Genomic DNA, 17,500 nt, shown 5'->3' with positions numbered 1-17,500 from the left:
TCTGGCGTCGGCGGTGTAAACAACGCTGCAGCACAAGAACAGTTCGCTGTCAAGCACACAGGCCTCACGTTTTGGCAAACAATCTGCAGGGTTTTACTTGATCTATTTATTTATTTATTTATTTGTATTATTATTATTTCTCCCCACAATGATATAAGAGAAAACTTACGATTGTTCGATAGCACAAAGACTGTGGTATACCCTACACGGCAATGACAACTGGGAAAACAAATCCCATTCACTACTTCCTCTGGATAACATGCTATCCCAATGCCTTCAACATTAACAGGGGGGAGGAAAACACGAGATGGGCTTTTAATAAAATATGTTACATTGTAATCAGTTATTCGGTAAAAATAATAAAGTTCTCTTCTTTTTTTTATGTGTGAAGTAATAATACAACAGAGGAAGTCTGGGTCACGATCCAGCTCTGGAAGGGGTCCAGAGAATGCTTTGGATCCCCAGATCATCCTAACATAACAAGGAAAGGGTTGAGAGTCTTTTTTTTTCCCACGTAAACTGAGAATTTCTGTTTCCTCATATCAAGCCCGGAGACCCTGATGAGTAATTACATTGTTAATCTTAACTTCAGGGCGACGTGTTTTGTGTAATTTTAAGACACTCTGTGGATGACACGCTCCTGCTTGGAAAATGTCGTGCAGCGATTTCAGACATGCAGAGGCTGCGTTAAGAGTTTGGAATGAGACAACTGTTCAAGCAACATGTGTTTATTTCTATCAATACCTGGCCTTTTGGTCATGTTGCTATTATTATTATTATTATTATTATTATTATTATTATTATTATTATTATTATTAGTAGTAGTAGTAGTAGTAGTAGTAGTAGTATGTAAGTAATATTTCAGTCTGCTGACATACATTATAAAGCGCATTAAAAATACACCCTGTTTATTTTCTGTTTTGATTCACACGCTATTTCACGATGTATTATTACCTTCAGCACATTTGTCTCATTTTATTAGGCTAAAGGATTTTCACACGCATTGCGATTTAACGAACAAACACTGACACGGATCGCCACCGACTTCACTGACAGTACTTTTCCAAAACACTTTCACAGGATTCTCACTGAGATTCGCAACATCGACTCCAAACTAAAAGAACATTGCAATAATAATCTCCACAACACTTGTCTTAGGGTTTTCTCATCAGTTTTTAATATCGACCCAATTTCAAACCGATGTCAAACACATGCAAAATGATTTTTAAATGCAAAAAAAAAAAAAAAAAAAAAAAAAAAGATTAAGTATTGACCTAAATTGAAAAATAAATTAAATTGTGTACGTTTAAATTGCCTGCTTATGTAAATTAAAAGCTCTGATCTGAAATGTTGATTTTGAATTATGACTTTCCCTAAACGTGGCCAGGCTAGCAGAAGGGAATTACTTTATAGTCTTGATCTCCAATTATGGCAACATACATGACAGATCAATGCGTTGTATGCGTGTGCCATTCACGTCTATCATAGTCTGCACGGGCTACATACAGATCAGCTTAGTGTCGATTTTCAGCATTTCTGTTCGCGTGTAAACCTGGCTTCGTGTGCGTTACGGATGTGTTACACTGTGTGAACACTTCTTTCATTTAAAATGTTAAGCTGAAGGCATTTTTAAAAAGTGTATTTTGTTAGCTGTATAAATACAGTGACGTCTCATATAGGCCTATGAAGGTAACAGACCTTTAGAACACATGTAATTATCTTAAACAGTATTAATACAACAACAACAACAATAATAATAATAATAATAATAATAATAATAATAATAATAATAATAATAATAATAATAATAATAATAATAATAATAATAATAACAAACACTTGAGGGAAATGTTACAGTAAGAACGAGACTGCAAGACATGGAAATTATATATTTGATATAAAGGAAGGATATTGTGACATGTGTCCTTACCTGACGTGAAAAGCACTATAGCCTTTAAGCAACTGTATTCTGCAGAATCAACATGCAAAGCCTTGAGCTTCTCCACTTGTTCTTGGAAGATTCTGATGTGGTCCATGAAGGCGACCACTCTGTCTGCTGACATGGGCGAGGCGTGGAGGCCCGCCGCCGCCAGCAGAGGAGCCACGTGGAGCGGCATGGAACACTGGGCAGCGTTGAGCACAAACAACTCGCTCCAGGTGAGCCTTAAGAGGGCCACCTGGTCAGTGATCTGAAGGTCTGGAAAGAAAGGGATATTCCTCGCCCACTCCACCGCGCTGAACAGCATCCTGGCTGCCAGTTCACAAATGTTCTCGATGCCCATGATATTGTTCGGCTGCATGCATTGGCTGCCATATCGGGAGGTTGGGTAGGGCTCCGCTCTCAGAAGAAGGGAGATATATCCGGATAAGTAGGAATGGCAGTTCAGGGGGTCCCCATTTGTCAAGGAGAACTGGCCATGGTGTGGCTGCGTGGGTGGCATCCGTCCCCTTTGTACTGCTGCAGTAAAATGAGAAACTGCAGATATTGATGCCTGAATTCTACATATATTCATTAAACGGTAGCGGAACAGGATAGCATTGCATTGTCCCTTTAGCAAACACAAACCTTCAGCAGCAATAGTTACAATAATAATAATAATAAAATAATAATAATAATAATAATAATAATAATAATAATAATAATAATAATAACACCTAAAAAATCTAAAAATCACAAACCACACTTTCATTAATGCCATGGCAATGTCAGCGTGATGTAAAGTTCTACAGTCAAAACAAAGCCTCGCTTTTCTTTTCTATAGACTCGTGTTTCTATTATCTCTTTCTTTATGATTCTATTAAATATATATTTAATGAACTATTAAATATATGTATTCTACCCAAATATATTTATTATTATTATTATTATTATTATTATTATTATTATTATTATTATTATTATTATTATTAATAATAATGCAAATGTTAAATCTGCATAAAGCGTTTGGGATTTGCAGTGTGACTGTAGTCACATCAGTTGCGTACACTACAAAAATACTATTATGGCTAATACACATCTAATTTGTTATTTTTTGATGGCTATTCTTATAAAATGTACGAGTTTAATTCGCCTGCCAAGTTCATGCTCGTGTTGAAACTGTACACAGCCACAAAGAAAACGCGGCTGCCTCTAACCCTTAACCTACTTCGACAGCAGCCAGGCAGCAGAAGCAGGGTTTCGGGAACTATAGTACGCATTCGGGCTATTTGAAAACAAAGAAATAAACAAACCCAGTATTACTTAACGTGCATTGCCGGCTTTTATACTCGGGGTAGCTTGAGGGTGTTACAATGTGGGTGAAATATTAAAGGAGAACAATACAGATTGGCTTCAGAAACGCCATGCATGTCAAACGTGTTAAGCTAGGCTTTGCCATTTAAACATCGCCTCATATTCTTGCCCATGTATTATTGAAATGCGAAGAATAATACTGATTTAATCGTTACCGATACGAAGACAGTAAGAAACACACACACACACACACACACACACACACACACACACACACACACACACACACACACACACACACATTTGTCGGTGCTAAAAAACTATCACTTAAAATAAAAACGATTTACGCTGCTTCAGCCGAACATTGCAGAAATAAATCACACAGCAAAACGCTTTACGGTCCGTCAGTGTTGTTAAGCCTGGGTATTCCTGTTGGAAACAAGGAAGGCGGGCAACAAAACACACAAACCACACAGGGACGGGATCTGAGGGGGTAAGGAACACAGAAACACCGAGCGCAATGTAAACACAAAAATAAAATTCCAATACCTTCCCGTCTCATGCCGACTTTGAGGCACTTTTTGAGGCGGCAGTACTGGCACTGGTTGCGGTGGTGTTGATCAATGGGACAGTTCCTGTTGGCACGGCATGTGTAGCTCAGGTTTCTCCGTACACTCCTTTTAAAAAAGCTTTTGCAGCCCTCGCAGGTGAACTGGCCGTAGTGTTTGCCGCTCGACTTGTCCCCGCAAACCACGCACTCGATGTGCGGTGGCTGTTGTTTTTCCACCGTTTGGCTTTGCTGGTTCGTCTGGTTTGACGGAGTAGACTGGGCTGTGGTGGTCGGAGCCCCCCCTTGCACGGGGGTTTGCGGTGTTGGTTGTGTAACCTGAGAGGTCGACAGCACCAGTGGTCCTACTTGCGGGACCTGGGAAGTCAGGGTCCCCTGCGTTTCGGATACTTCGTCCTGGGAGCCGCGCCACACTACCATTGCCATATCTATCAGACGACGTCAATAAACTTTTTTTTGGTCGCTTTTTTGTCCCCCTTTTTTTTTTTTGAGGGTGGGCTTCAGATGCTTTGATTTCTATTTTTAAAGAGAGCAGCTTGTTCGTGGCCGTTATCAAGCGAGAATACAGGAACAAAAAACAAAAATCTGCACAGAGGATTGTCTGGAGAAACTTGTGAGGCAATCGAATCAAGTCTTTCTCTTCTTGTTTTCTTTCTTTCTGTCTGTCTGTTAGACCGGATTCGGAGACGAGCTGAAGAAGAGACAAGAGTCTTGAGGCCAAGTCCAGTGCAGCTTACCGTCAGCCATTCAGGAAACCCATCAACAAAAAAAAGAAAGAAAAAAAAAGAAAGAAAAAATATGAGAGTAAAATGGTTGGGATGGAGAGGTTAAAGATTATGGGGGAGAAAAAGAAGACTCGGCTCGGCTCTTAAGGTACCAGCGGCGAACGACCCCCCGTTACATGTAAGTCCTGGGAAAAACCATGAACTGAATTAAAAAGAAAACAAACAAAAAACAATCTTGATGCTTGTTCCTTCTCTTCTGGTTGTAGTTGTGCTATCTGCACAGCAGCAGCAGCTACAGTGCTGGATAGAAATACCTAGTCAACTCGCAAGCAGTGGTACTAAAGCTGCTTTTTTTTTTTTTTTTTTTTTTTTTTTTTTTTAAGATCACAACCTACACAACCTCCTTCATGCGCGTAAAAAATAATAATACAAAAAGAACAGAGAATCGAAGTGATCAAATATGTTAAAAAGGGGGAGGCTGGGAAGTGAACGCGATTTGCAGCAGCCGGGCTGGCAGAATGCTTTCCCTGTGATCAGCTCACTGCGCTCTCTATATAGTGAACTTTGACACGACTGCTGCAACTTAGCACACGTTACCATGGAGACCGGCTGCCTTATAAGGAAAGTGACTTCGTTTGACTGGTCAGAGCGCTCGGACCGCCCCTGCAGTCCCATTGGCCAGCCGGCACTTGTGCTACTTGGTTCTTTGCCAAAGTAGAAGAAACCGCTTGGTCCTAAAGAGAGACACAGTCTCCGACACAGCCGCCCCACCGCGCCAGTTCTGCACGATTTACTGAATTATAATGCAACCATAATGTTATATATATTTTTGGATTTAATTGTTAACTGAGGAGCGCATGGACAAATGCTATTGAAACACCATTCTTAAATATGTGTCTTGCACACATGAACACGTTTATACTTTTGTTATAGAGAATGCAAGCGGGTTGTGGTTTGTTGTTTTAATATATTGCTGTTGAATAAAGAATGGAAGAGTAAAAAAAAAAAAAAAAAAGGTATTTTCTTTTTTTTAAGTGTTTGTTTCTGATAATGTGACGTGCACTTTTAAATTCTTCACGCACTGACAATAAGAGGCTATAAGAGTTTGTAAGCACCTGCATTGATTCCACAGAACCTTGGACTTCTACTGACAATGTTAATTATACTAACTTTTTTTTTTTTTCTTCAGGTAGTTAGTGTTGATTAATCGATATATCATTTAATGCAACAAAAGCGTTGTTTTCACATTTTCTACTGGCGCTGGTGTGGTATGTTAAACTCGTCACTCGCCCTGCACGAGCATAGTCTAAGGTCTGGTTAGAATGAAAGATATAATGGAATGTTTCAATTATTCAGCTGGATGCAATAAACTTATTTAGTTATTATAGATAGTAAAATATAAAACCATTGAAATCATGTTGTTCAGGGTTCAAATATTGATTTATATACCCTTGTAAAAATGTGATGTATTAATCATACAGCAATAGTGCATGCAATGATCTTAGGGTTGCTAGCAGGTTTTGAGAATAATTGTTTTAAATAAATAAAATAAAACAAAAATAATATCAATTAACAAACTGCATGGAAGAAACATGCCAGGTATTCTACATTACAGGCAACACCGTGCACACAATGCAAGGAGCGCCATTTATCAGATTGTGTTGTTCACTTTTATTGCAAATATTAAGCACACACAATAAACCCCTCAGTAACAAGAAGCGGAAATAGATTAGTTCTGTTGTGTTTGTTTAAACCGTAAATATATATCTTGTCTATTGATCTCCAAAAACACTGCTGTGATCCGAGCTAGCTGAATTACACTTCTCGTGATATTTCAATTAAATATAAGCCTGTTTTAAACTCTCTCTCTATATACACAACTACAGTAATATATTATAATATATGAATAGATACATTTTTATTTCTGGAGTAGATTGTGAGCAGTGCAAATAGTTTTGTGCAGGTGAATCAAGCTGGTAACTGTGCGTAAAGAATTAAAGATTTATTGTAAGAGAAACAGTGAATGCAATGAGAAATGCGCTTTATACCACGCGCATCACCACACTAGTTTCAGCCGCATCTTTGCCATCATTTCATGTCATACATTTTAAGACATGGCACTTGATCACTAACAAAAGAAGACACAAGCACACAGAGGGAAAGAAATGGATTATTGTTTTCCAATGGGATTTTAGTATGGCTTTACCAAGAGCCAAGCAGCAATATGCATTTCCATATATGTGAAACATTGTAATGATAAAATAAAGTCGGTGTTTTAAAAATGTCATTAAATTGGTTAATTGCAGAAAACAAAACGTTTGCAATAGCTCAATGACATAATATAAGTGCGGCTCCGAGCTCGAGTCAAAGTCAAGGTAGTGCGATGATGCATGGAAATACAAACCTACAGAATTCTTTATTTACATCATAAATGCATGCGTCAGTAATATTACCAGCAATACTAGCACTACTACTAATAATAGATATATATTTGAGTTTTGAAAACCAAACCGCTTTTGATTTTGTCTGTAGTGCATCTTCAACTGATTTTTTAAAGGATAAGCTATTATTGCAAAGATTTAAAATGTGCCTTTGTACCATTACCATTTTCCGTGTCCTTAACCTGAGCACAACAAGGCTTAATAAATGAACACAATTAATATGCAATTCAATATTTTCATTAATAAGCACACCAAATTAGATATACCGGGCAAAGTTATACCGCCGTGCTGCTAACGTGCATATCCATAAAAAGAAAGCATTTTAAGATTAGTAATAGAACTAAGAGGCGAGTTTAAGCAAAATCAACCGCTCTACACACACAGCAGACTGGGTATTGGGTTACAGCTGCATGCATTTAAACTGGTAACCGATTCTCACAAATAAGACATAACAGGTACAAATATGGTTATTATAATTATAATTATTATTATAAAACCTATCTGGGCATTTTAAGATTTGAAAAATTGTAATGAAAATGCCACCCAAGTGTGCGTGTGTGTGTGTGTGTGTGTGTGTGTGTATAATTTTGTAGGGTATGCTATGTTTTTAAATGTAATGTATGAATGTGTTGCAAGTATTGTTCAGCAAGAGGACGGCTTTGTGTGGATAAGAAAATGCTGTCGCCTCCAGTAGATGTGGTAGTGCTGCACTTTTCTGAATTCTCCATGTGCCCGGGTATTGCTTTCATTGTGAGACACTGAACCGCCGTGAATAGGAGAAGCGGCTCTAGAGCGCTCGGAACTTCCCAGCCGGTGCGATTCTTAACCGCTGGCTTGTGGCACTTTGAAAATCACCAGGGGCTGTCAGAGTTTGGTCCTCTGAAAAATTTACAGTGCTAAATCGGAGCATATGCTGGCTGGGAAGAGACAAAAAAATAGTCAAAGAAAGGATCTATTACAGTATCTGGGTGCCCCCTAGCGTATGGTTCATTTCTACCTCAAATCTAGCTTTAATATAGGAGACCCCTTAAAGGAAAACGGCTCTGAGCTCACATCTCTCGCTAACACACCAAAGAAACTTCTGCCCATTTTAATTTGATTAATGCTTGAGGATTTTCTACTAATTGGCTTGGACGTTGCCGAGCACCGCGTTCTGGTCCCTGCGTTGCGCTTTCCCTCAGTTCTGCCTTATGGATTGGATACCGGAGCTGTTTTGAGTTTTGTTGGCTTTTGTTTTGCAGACAGATTATTTACACATAAAAGCAATCACTTTCTCATATCCGTGTGCCTTAAAAAAAAAAGAAAAAAAAGAAAAGAAAACAACAACACGCTACCAAAATGCGCTTTTCTGTAAATGAAATCGTCACATTTCGGACCCTGCTGTTCTGGTGAGTATGCACATTTTGCGCCATATGTTTGATACATGTAAGAATACTTGATTGTTTTCATTCCTTTACAATAAGACAGCGGTCGTAAATAAAAGTAATTTTAGCAAGGGGTTAAACGTGTTGTAAATCAATTCAATATCCCGATGCAGTTTAGCTATACAGCCATGCACATTGCAGCCTTTGCAACATGTTTACTTTGTTGTCACGTTTCCGTTGTTAAACAGGCTGTAGATGATACCTCCATTATTATAGTGTTCCCTAATGATAGGTAGTATGGAGTGTTGTGCGTATAGCTTTCTCAAACACAGCAACCTATATTGACAATAAATAACAATTATTATTATTATTATTATTATTATTATTATTATTATTATTATTATTATTATTATTATTATTATTATTATTTGATTTAACATTACCCGGTTCTATAAAACAGAGCTTCAATACAACGACCCACTTTAGCACAACTCAGTCTACTCATCTTAGAAAAAGAAACAGATTTTCTAGCAAACGTACCGCAGAGATATTTTCTTTGTTCGGTTTCCCAAAAGGGTTGCATCTTCTTTCTCTCTATTAAGCAGAATAGGTAGTCGGTTTTTTTTTTGTTTGTTTTTTTTTTTTTTTTTTAGCAGGTGATCCACAACTGTCTTCCCACCGGACGTATTTGTCTATTGAATGCACACACACACACACACACACACACACACACACACACACACACACACACACACACACACACACACACACACACACACACACACACAAAACTTATTTATGTTTATTTTGGCGATTATGCAAACGGTTTAAAAAAAAAAAAAAAGTAGGCTGCAACCTTTGGGGAGACGGAGAAAAAAAAAGGTACGGCATAAATATTAACAACCACACAGGAAGTGGTTTCTATTTTTGATTTAACTTTTTCTTCTAGCCCCATGTGGCAACTTTTTAAGTGCAAGTAGGATTATCGGTGTTTGTTCTTTCAATAAAAAAAGAAGTGTGGGTAATGGATCGCCGCCCCTCAAAGAAAATCCCCAATCCCAACTCGGAGATACCTATGGGTGTTTTATTTATGTCTGGCTTGTGTTTCTTAGAAGGGAGAATGCACAGATATACGCACTCTTGTTTTATGGGCTGAGTGAGAGTGAGAGGGGAGGTGAAGACAAAAAAAAAAAAAAAAAAAAAAAAAAAAACCCGTCACTTCTGTCTAATGATATAAACTTGTATTGTACCTTCAGGGATGCGCATGTCACAATTCAGTTTCGGTAATGATTTGAAATTCCACAGTCCCAAAATCCCAAACAGAGATAGCTCGAGAAATGCTTACTTTCAACTGATAGGAATATCAATGGATGCACCTTTATCAACATTTAGGTTGTTACAATGTAAAAAAGCAAACTATATTGTTACTCTTAGGCATATTTCCTTGTTGGGAGAAAGGCACAATGTTGCATTTATGGCCAAGAGCATTTGCGCATACTCCGTCATAATGTACTAATGCATTGCCAAAATGAGACAAATAGGAAATACTTAGGAAGGACAGGTGAACGATGTGTTCAATTTTGTAACATTATTTGTGCATAATTTGGAACACCAGCAAAGAAGCAGGTCCGTTATATATATATATATATATATATATATATATATATATATATATATATATATATATATATATATAATGTACTAACTGAATTGAATAAGTTGGATAATAACAAGATAAATATGCAATAATACGTTATTACTTACACAACACGTTCAGTAAGTCATATTATTATTATTTATTATTATTTTATTATTATTATTATTATTATTATAGTAGTAGTAGTAGTAGTAGTATACATCTCCGACCACGGATCACGATGATTTGGTAAATACAGCGTTTTAACAATTGTTATTTTTCATATTTTGGGTTAAAACGTTGCATTGGTTTTGTGAACCTCTTTATTCTGCATACAGGCAGACTGCTAGATACTTTGCCGTGTGTATGTGGCTCTAATTTAATCAAATTACAATGAGTGTTTCATAATTATTTTAATAACATCAATTTGTGTTTTGTGCATTGACGGGACTGGAAACACAATCTACAAATACATTCTATTACTGAAAACATAGCAGCGTGATGCAGATGATCCTGAGTTAGACACCAACATGATGATGATGAGGATGAGGATGAGGATTATTATTATTATTATTATTATTATTATTATTATTATTTATTATTATTATTATTATTATTATTATTATTATTATTTTAATGGGCTGCATTTGGACCATGCTAGGATTGCTAAACTATGTTTTTTTTTTGTTTTGTTTTTTTTTCTTCCCCATGATGTTTTAAGACAACAATTTTTAACTATAGGGTCAAAGGTGACCGATGTCCTAACCCAAACAAATATATATATAGAACATTTCTCCTTGCAGAAATGCAACTTTGCTGATAACAAAACAAAAGATAAATACATTGACCATACCTCTCATTGTTTGGGTTTGAAGGAATTTGAAACGCCTGAGTATGTAATTTGTTAGAGTAGATTTGTGTGTGTGTGTGTGTGTGTGTGTGTGTGTGTGTGTGTGTGTGTGTGTGTGTGTGTGTGTGTGTGTGTGCGTGCTTTTCAGTGTAGAATTCCCAAGACATGTGCTTTGTCTCTGTAGAATTGGTCTCGGGATTGTGTGGAAAGGACAGAGAGGGTCGCTTCAAATCGATTTTATTTGTCTCCTGACTTTTCGGATCAGCGCCTTTCAATGGACTCATAGGCGCTCTGTCAACCAAAAAACTTGTGCAACATTTTCTGCCTGGATTGATGCTAAATACTAAGTAAAGCACTGTAATTTAAAAAGAGCTGACATATATATATATTATATATATATATAATATATATATTATATCTAATATATATATATATATATATATATATATTGGGATTAAGAGTTTACTGATGGACAAGCAGCGCTACATGAATTGATGGGCAATCCGTTTTGAAAAGCAGAAAACAATCTTTTTTTTCCTTGGTAGCTTGAGTGTTGAAAAGCATAGCATCTACACAGAAAGAGAATCTCTAACTAGAACCCAGCAAGCTCCCGCACACAATAGTCAACCTCCTATAGGTCATTTCATCGATTAGGACGGGAGGCGAGGATGTCACCACGCTAAATATTTACTGATCACACACAAATAGCGGGGACTTCAACGACCTGTGTCTGCTCAGAGCGTAGGGAGAAAGGGGTAAATCACTTTATTGTTGTTTGGGAAGCAAAGAGCACACTCTGAGCCGCGGTGCTCTGAGATGTGTGTGGAGCGGGATGAGAAGAGTTAGGCGAATCGATAGAGAGTGATTAGGGGACCCGATTGGTGTGAGAGGAGCGCTGCGAGTTAGCGACTGCTCAGTGTGACATCACTGCTACAGATGCACAAACAGCACGGAATTAGTGTGTTCATCAAAAAGACAAAGACAAAGAAAAAGAAAAAAACGATGCGAGTATAAACTGAGAAAGAGGAGAGATAGAGAAGAAATAAAAAACATAGAAAAGAGGAAAAATAATTGAAAGAAGAACGAAAGAAAGAAAAAGAAACGTGGAAATACACATGATAAACATCAAGTTTACAAACAACAGGAGCAAATCACATTTCTGCATATACCTGGAAACCTTCTCTTGTAGTACTGGAATACAGGATCTTGTAACCCTTGCAATACACCAGTTCCTAATGCTAATGAAGAGTCTAATAGTCTATTTTAGGTACAAATCGTGACCTAATTAAGGACTCTCGGAATCTCCCAGGTGTTTAAACTCCGTATCAAACAGCCAGATTCGCAGGTGAGAGGCTGCGAATGCTTGAAACCCCTTTCACTTTACTTTCATCCCCGCCTTGCCCCAATCCTCGGAGGGGAAGATAGAAGGATTCTGACCCGGGGTCACGGTGATCCTGCCCCAATTAACCCCTCCAGACCCGACACAGAGCAGAGGTTAAGCAGGCTAATCAACTTTAAGAGACTGATTGAGTCAGAAAACGAGAAAAAAAGAGAGGAGGTAGAAGTGTGCTTCCGATATACCGCGCCATCCTAACCCAGTCGGGTTCATTGAATAGTTTATAATCTACATATCTATCGATCACTCTATCTATCTGAAATATAAGAATAAGAGCACTCAGGGTAAAGGGATTTGGAAAGAGATACACTGTAAACCTTTGCATTATCATTCTTCAGAATGAAGTAACGTTGTGCAGAACATGGGTGTACAACTTTTACAGCAGGGAATGTATTTTATTATAATTATGCTACACACCCGAGTAATTGACTTGTTCTATGTTTTGTGTGAACCGTTAGATCCTGTTAAACATAGTTAGCCGAGCAGAGTGGTATTATAAAATGATGGTGTATAATAATAATAATAATAATAAAAAATAAATAATAATAATAATAATAATAATAATAATAATAATAATAATAATAATAATAATGTAAGCCTGTAAATAATACTTTTATCAATATCATTTAAATAATATTTAAAAAGAAGAAAAGGGGAATCATTATTTTAGCCATGCTGCTGTATTATTTTATTAAGTTTTTTTTCTTTTTCTTTTTTACTGTAAGTCAAAACCATTCTGCTTGTACACAACTGTGGGTTACTGAGTGATGACGTGCCATTCAAATAAAACCATTCAGCCTTTGAAACCAATAGCTACATTCGAAGAAGAATCAATCTGCACAGCTACACCAGTTGATAACTTTAAACCCGGGGTGCCGTACTGATCGATTTCTCAATACGATAATTACAGTATTGCCAGCAACACAGGTTCCAGGCACGCTTAAATTCGACCACTGGGCTACTCCGCAAAGTTCATGCAGAATACTCTAACGGGTTTCTAAATTAGAAATGCTAAAGTTTCCAAATACGAAAACCCTTATTTATTTTAAAATCTAATTTCAAAAAAAAGAGTCGCAACTTGTTCTTCACTAGTAGGGGCATAAGTACGATTATAATTGTAGGGAAATAAAATTAATCCCATTCTGGAAAAAATATATATAAAAAAATAAAAATAAAAATAAAGCAAAATTATATTATATTTAAAAAAAAGTAAAAAACTTCAATCGATTGCGATCAAATCAATGGAACAATTAATTAATCAGTTAAGTGGTTAATCAATTGTATATGGTAAGTAATAGGTCACGTGATTACTTCAACCCTAAACCAAGAAACCAATGCAAGTTGAATGATACTGCCGCTTCTGTGTTTGAAGCATGCTTGAGATGTTGTGTTTTTAACTAATGCACGTTTTCTGATATAGGTGTTGACACAGGTTTGTGTACAGTACGCTGCCCTTGACACTTTACATCGTGGTATTACCTGCTATTTAAGGAAAGGGTAAATAAATGCAAAGCCCATATTCAAACATTCTGCAGATACTGATACTGTGCACTCACATGTCACTAAGGCTTCTTGCAGATGGAGTGCACTGACTCTGCGCGCGCGCGCGCGAGAGCACACACACACGCACACACACACACACACACACACACACACACACACACACACACACACACACACACACACACACACACACACACAGTTTGACGAGGTGCATAGATTGTAATTAACTCGTGTAAAGATTTCTCGTCCGTAACGAGCATTGCTCGTACCAGAGGCAAATTGACCAGGGGGGGCTCTCTTCACCTTTGCCAGCGCAGGGCCTTTTCTCAGCAATGTTTGCACAGCCTACAAGGGGCATTGCAGTTTTCTTGAGATGCACAGAGAATGATTCATTGCAACTCCTGGCACGACCAAGGTCTTCAGAGCACCACTTCACTGCAGTCATCTATTAGTTATTCTTCACTTCCTACTGCATTCTAGTTTAGGTGAAATGTGGGTTGCACCAGTGCATAGATGTCAGATGTATGTATGTATACAATGTTAGGGTACTTATTGTTCTTATTTATTATTATTATTATTATTATTATTATTATTATTATTATTATTATTATTATTATATTATTATTATTATTATTATTATTATATTATTATTATTTATTTTGATCCCAGCTGACTATTTTTTAAAGTTTGTTTCCATGACTCTGCCATGTTCCTCTCCTACATGTTGTTTGTATGCATGGGTGTTTGCATTTGCAGGTATACGTGTTCCCAAGTGATATCCGACCGGACATGAAGTGTATACATTTCAACTTGCTGAAATATTTGAACCATAGACAGTACAAACTTCTGACAGGCCAGTGATTCTGTACCCTAACAATAAACTCTCACATAGCAGGTATTTCTCCTCCAGGGTTTATTACCAGCAGTTCAGCTAATACACATGAAAAAAAAAGAAATTACATCCAAGGTTGCTTGGGAAGGCAGCATTGAACTTTCAACATTAATTAAAAGCTAATGTGATTGCAATTTTCATGATGCATATGAAAGCATGTAGTACATTACAGAGTATTGTTTGATAATCCACGCTTGAGAGAATCCTGGAATTTTCTGAGTAATTCATGTATATCCTCCAGGTTATTGTGAGAGAAGTCAAGGGGAAAACAGTGCTTTTACAATTCTAAAACAACAAGCATTCTTTAACCCTTCTACTAAAGCTACCTGTATATCTGAAAGTCAATATGGAATATAGAAAAACAACGATCACTGACAATTTAAATTAAACTGCCAGCTTAAATAAATGTTTTGAAAAAACAGTAAATACATAAAGACAAGAAAAATAATAATGTTTTTGCTTTGTAATAAATATGGACAAATTACTATTATTATTATTATTATTATTATTATTATATTATTATTATTATTATTATTATTATTATTAATGTTAACTTTTCATTGCATTCTGTCTTGTGTATTTATTTGATTAAAGTCAAAGTTGTAATTGAGACATTCTAGTCCGAATAAAGATTACATCGAATCAACATCATGTTAGAATTTGTCTTTATGTATTAATTAATTTATTCATTCCTTTGTTTGTTGATTTTGTCTAAAGATGTTAAGGAGTTGGATTACAGTACCTGTTTTCAGGGATGAGACAAGTTTTAATGTCTGTGTACATTGAAGGAGCTCGCTTCTTAATTTTTTTTTTTTTTATCACACAATAAAGGTGAAGCTTAAGGAAGGGAAGCAGAAAGTGCTTCATTTACTTCTTACTTCTAGAGATATCTCTAAACATCACAACAGCCTCCTGTATCAGTTACAACCAGGGTGAACAGGATTATGGTTTCATTGTACACTGAACACTTGTGTTAAGACTAAGTATGTTTAATTTGTTCCACTTCCAAACTTAGAACAACATCCGGCCTGGGGATTGGTTGGGACTGGCAGCGCTGCAGCTCATTCTAGTGCTATTTGTACACTTTGTTTGGGCATAACAATACACAATTTATTTCCTGTAAAACATATTTGCACCAAACAAATCTTCTTGTTGGACGTTTCATGGATTTTATTTTATCAGCAATGTTTGTCCCACAGTTCCTCTTTCTTTCTTTCTTTCTTTCTTTCTTTCTTTCTTTCTTTCTTTCTTTCTTTCTTGAAAAGAAAAGAAAGAAAGAGAAAAGTAAGGAATTTTGTCTGAATACACAATGTTGGAAAGGACAAAAATTATTATTTTAAGAAACAAAGTTTGTTGGAGTCCCACAGATTTATTTAAAGAGAAAGAAAGACCCACAGAACTTTCTTTCTTTCTTTCTTTCTTTCTTTCTTTCTTTCTTTCTTTCTTTCTTTCTCTTCTTTCTTTCTTTCTTTCTTCAGATATTATGTCACTTTACTTACTTTCAGGTTGCTTTTCTAACTTAAACATCGAAACCCCCCTGGATTTTCTGCTCTCCTGTAAGATGCATTTGATTGCTTTAGAGGCAATCTGGATCCCTTATTAAATTCTACATAAATCAATTAATTGCACATGAATAAAGGGCTGTAACAAGGCTTTCTGAATCCCTAACGAATGGTTACTCATATCAAAACTGATTCCCAGTCAGCACACTCTGCTATAATGACCACCTATTACTGCACTGGCAGTTTCAATGCTATACTGTGTGTGTGTGTGTGTGTGTGTGTGTGTGTGTGTGTGTGTGTGTGTGTGTGTGTGTGTGTGTGTGTGTGTGTGTGCTTGGTTTTTCCAGTACCATCTCATTTGATCGGAGGCTTTCATTTGGAATACATTTCCACAGCATTAACACTGCAGTATCTTCCAGATGAAAAGTAGAAGACAACCTGCAACCTGGCCGCAATGCAACTCCATAAAGTGAGGAGCACAAATAATACAATAAAATAACTTGCTCAAAACACGTTGCAAATCCATTGCAGATGCCAGCAATATGGAAATAATAGTGCTTGTGTGGGTCAGCAGTGCTACATATAAATTGACTACTTGAGTTATGAGACAATTCTTCTAGATTAAACTGAATTCTGCGTTAGGCACTTAAAAAATACATACAGTTTTTTTTTTTAATTTTGTATATATTACTGTGCTATCCTAATTATTATATTAATATTATTATTATTATTATTATTATTATTATTATTATTATTATTATTATTATTATTATTATTAGTAGCAGTATTAGTAGTAGTATAGTTATTCAGGTTAATAAAATGTTGACATTTCTTTAAGCCCCGTACTCAACATATTAATAATCAGAATTATCTGGACAAACACGATTCCTAACATGATTGGTATATTGCATGAAAACATGAAATAATGTTGATTGCTCTGGTCAATTGTTGATACTCTGATTTCCAGTTGAAAGTTTAATAAAACAATCTTGTTTTGTCCATCTTAAATAAAAATGAACTTGGTGCTTACTATCTAGTTTTGCTTATCCTTTAATAAGCAGCCAACCCTTTTCCTATAATCCAGGCTTTTGATATGGCCACATAGCAGTAACACTTAAAGACATTTTAGACAACCACAAACACTTCAGAGGAGGAGTCCATTAGCAACCCATTTAAAGACAGATGTGTAATTTTAAACAGCTCAGGGACTCCGTGGATTCAAGAGACAGGAAGCCTTTCTCCACAGTCACCAGTTCAACTCCAGCCAAGGTTAGTGTTTCAATCCGGTGGCCCTTGGTGAATAACGCTTGGTGAGGTCTCTGCCCTTTTCCAGTCGGACAGATTTCCTTATCAGCAATTGACACCTAATGACCTGCTTGTGAGGCACTTTC

At 36.6% G+C, this 17,500-nt stretch overlaps 1 protein-coding gene across 4 annotated transcripts in view; it reads right to left on the bottom strand.

The window, feature by feature from the left end:
* LOC121299042 (COUP transcription factor 2) overlaps positions 1-8,998 on the bottom strand; it is a 10,674-nt gene extending 1,676 nt beyond the window's left edge. Inside the window, exons 1-2 of one of the 4 annotated variants that reach the window (XM_041226524.1) lie at positions 8,871-8,998; positions 1,931-2,458 (exon numbers count right to left, since the gene is read on the bottom strand). In XM_041226524.1, coding sequence (XP_041082458.1) covers positions 1,931-2,458; positions 8,871-8,913 — 571 coding nt within the window. In that variant the 5' untranslated portion in view covers positions 8,914-8,998. Of the gene's footprint in view, positions 1-1,930; positions 2,477-3,781; positions 5,436-8,870 lie in introns of those variants that run through there. The other 3 variants (XM_041226523.1, XM_041226521.1, XM_041226522.1) reach the window with 3 other exon arrangements.
* Positions 8,999-17,500: the final 8,502 nt, after the last annotated feature.

Source organism: Polyodon spathula, chromosome 24 (genome assembly GCF_017654505.1).
Source record: "Polyodon spathula isolate WHYD16114869_AA chromosome 24, ASM1765450v1, whole genome shotgun sequence".
NCBI classification, from domain to species: domain Eukaryota; kingdom Metazoa; phylum Chordata; class Actinopteri; order Acipenseriformes; family Polyodontidae; genus Polyodon; species Polyodon spathula.
The sequence above is the reverse complement of the archived record's forward strand: the minus strand, read 5'-3'. Positions and strand labels throughout refer to the sequence as shown.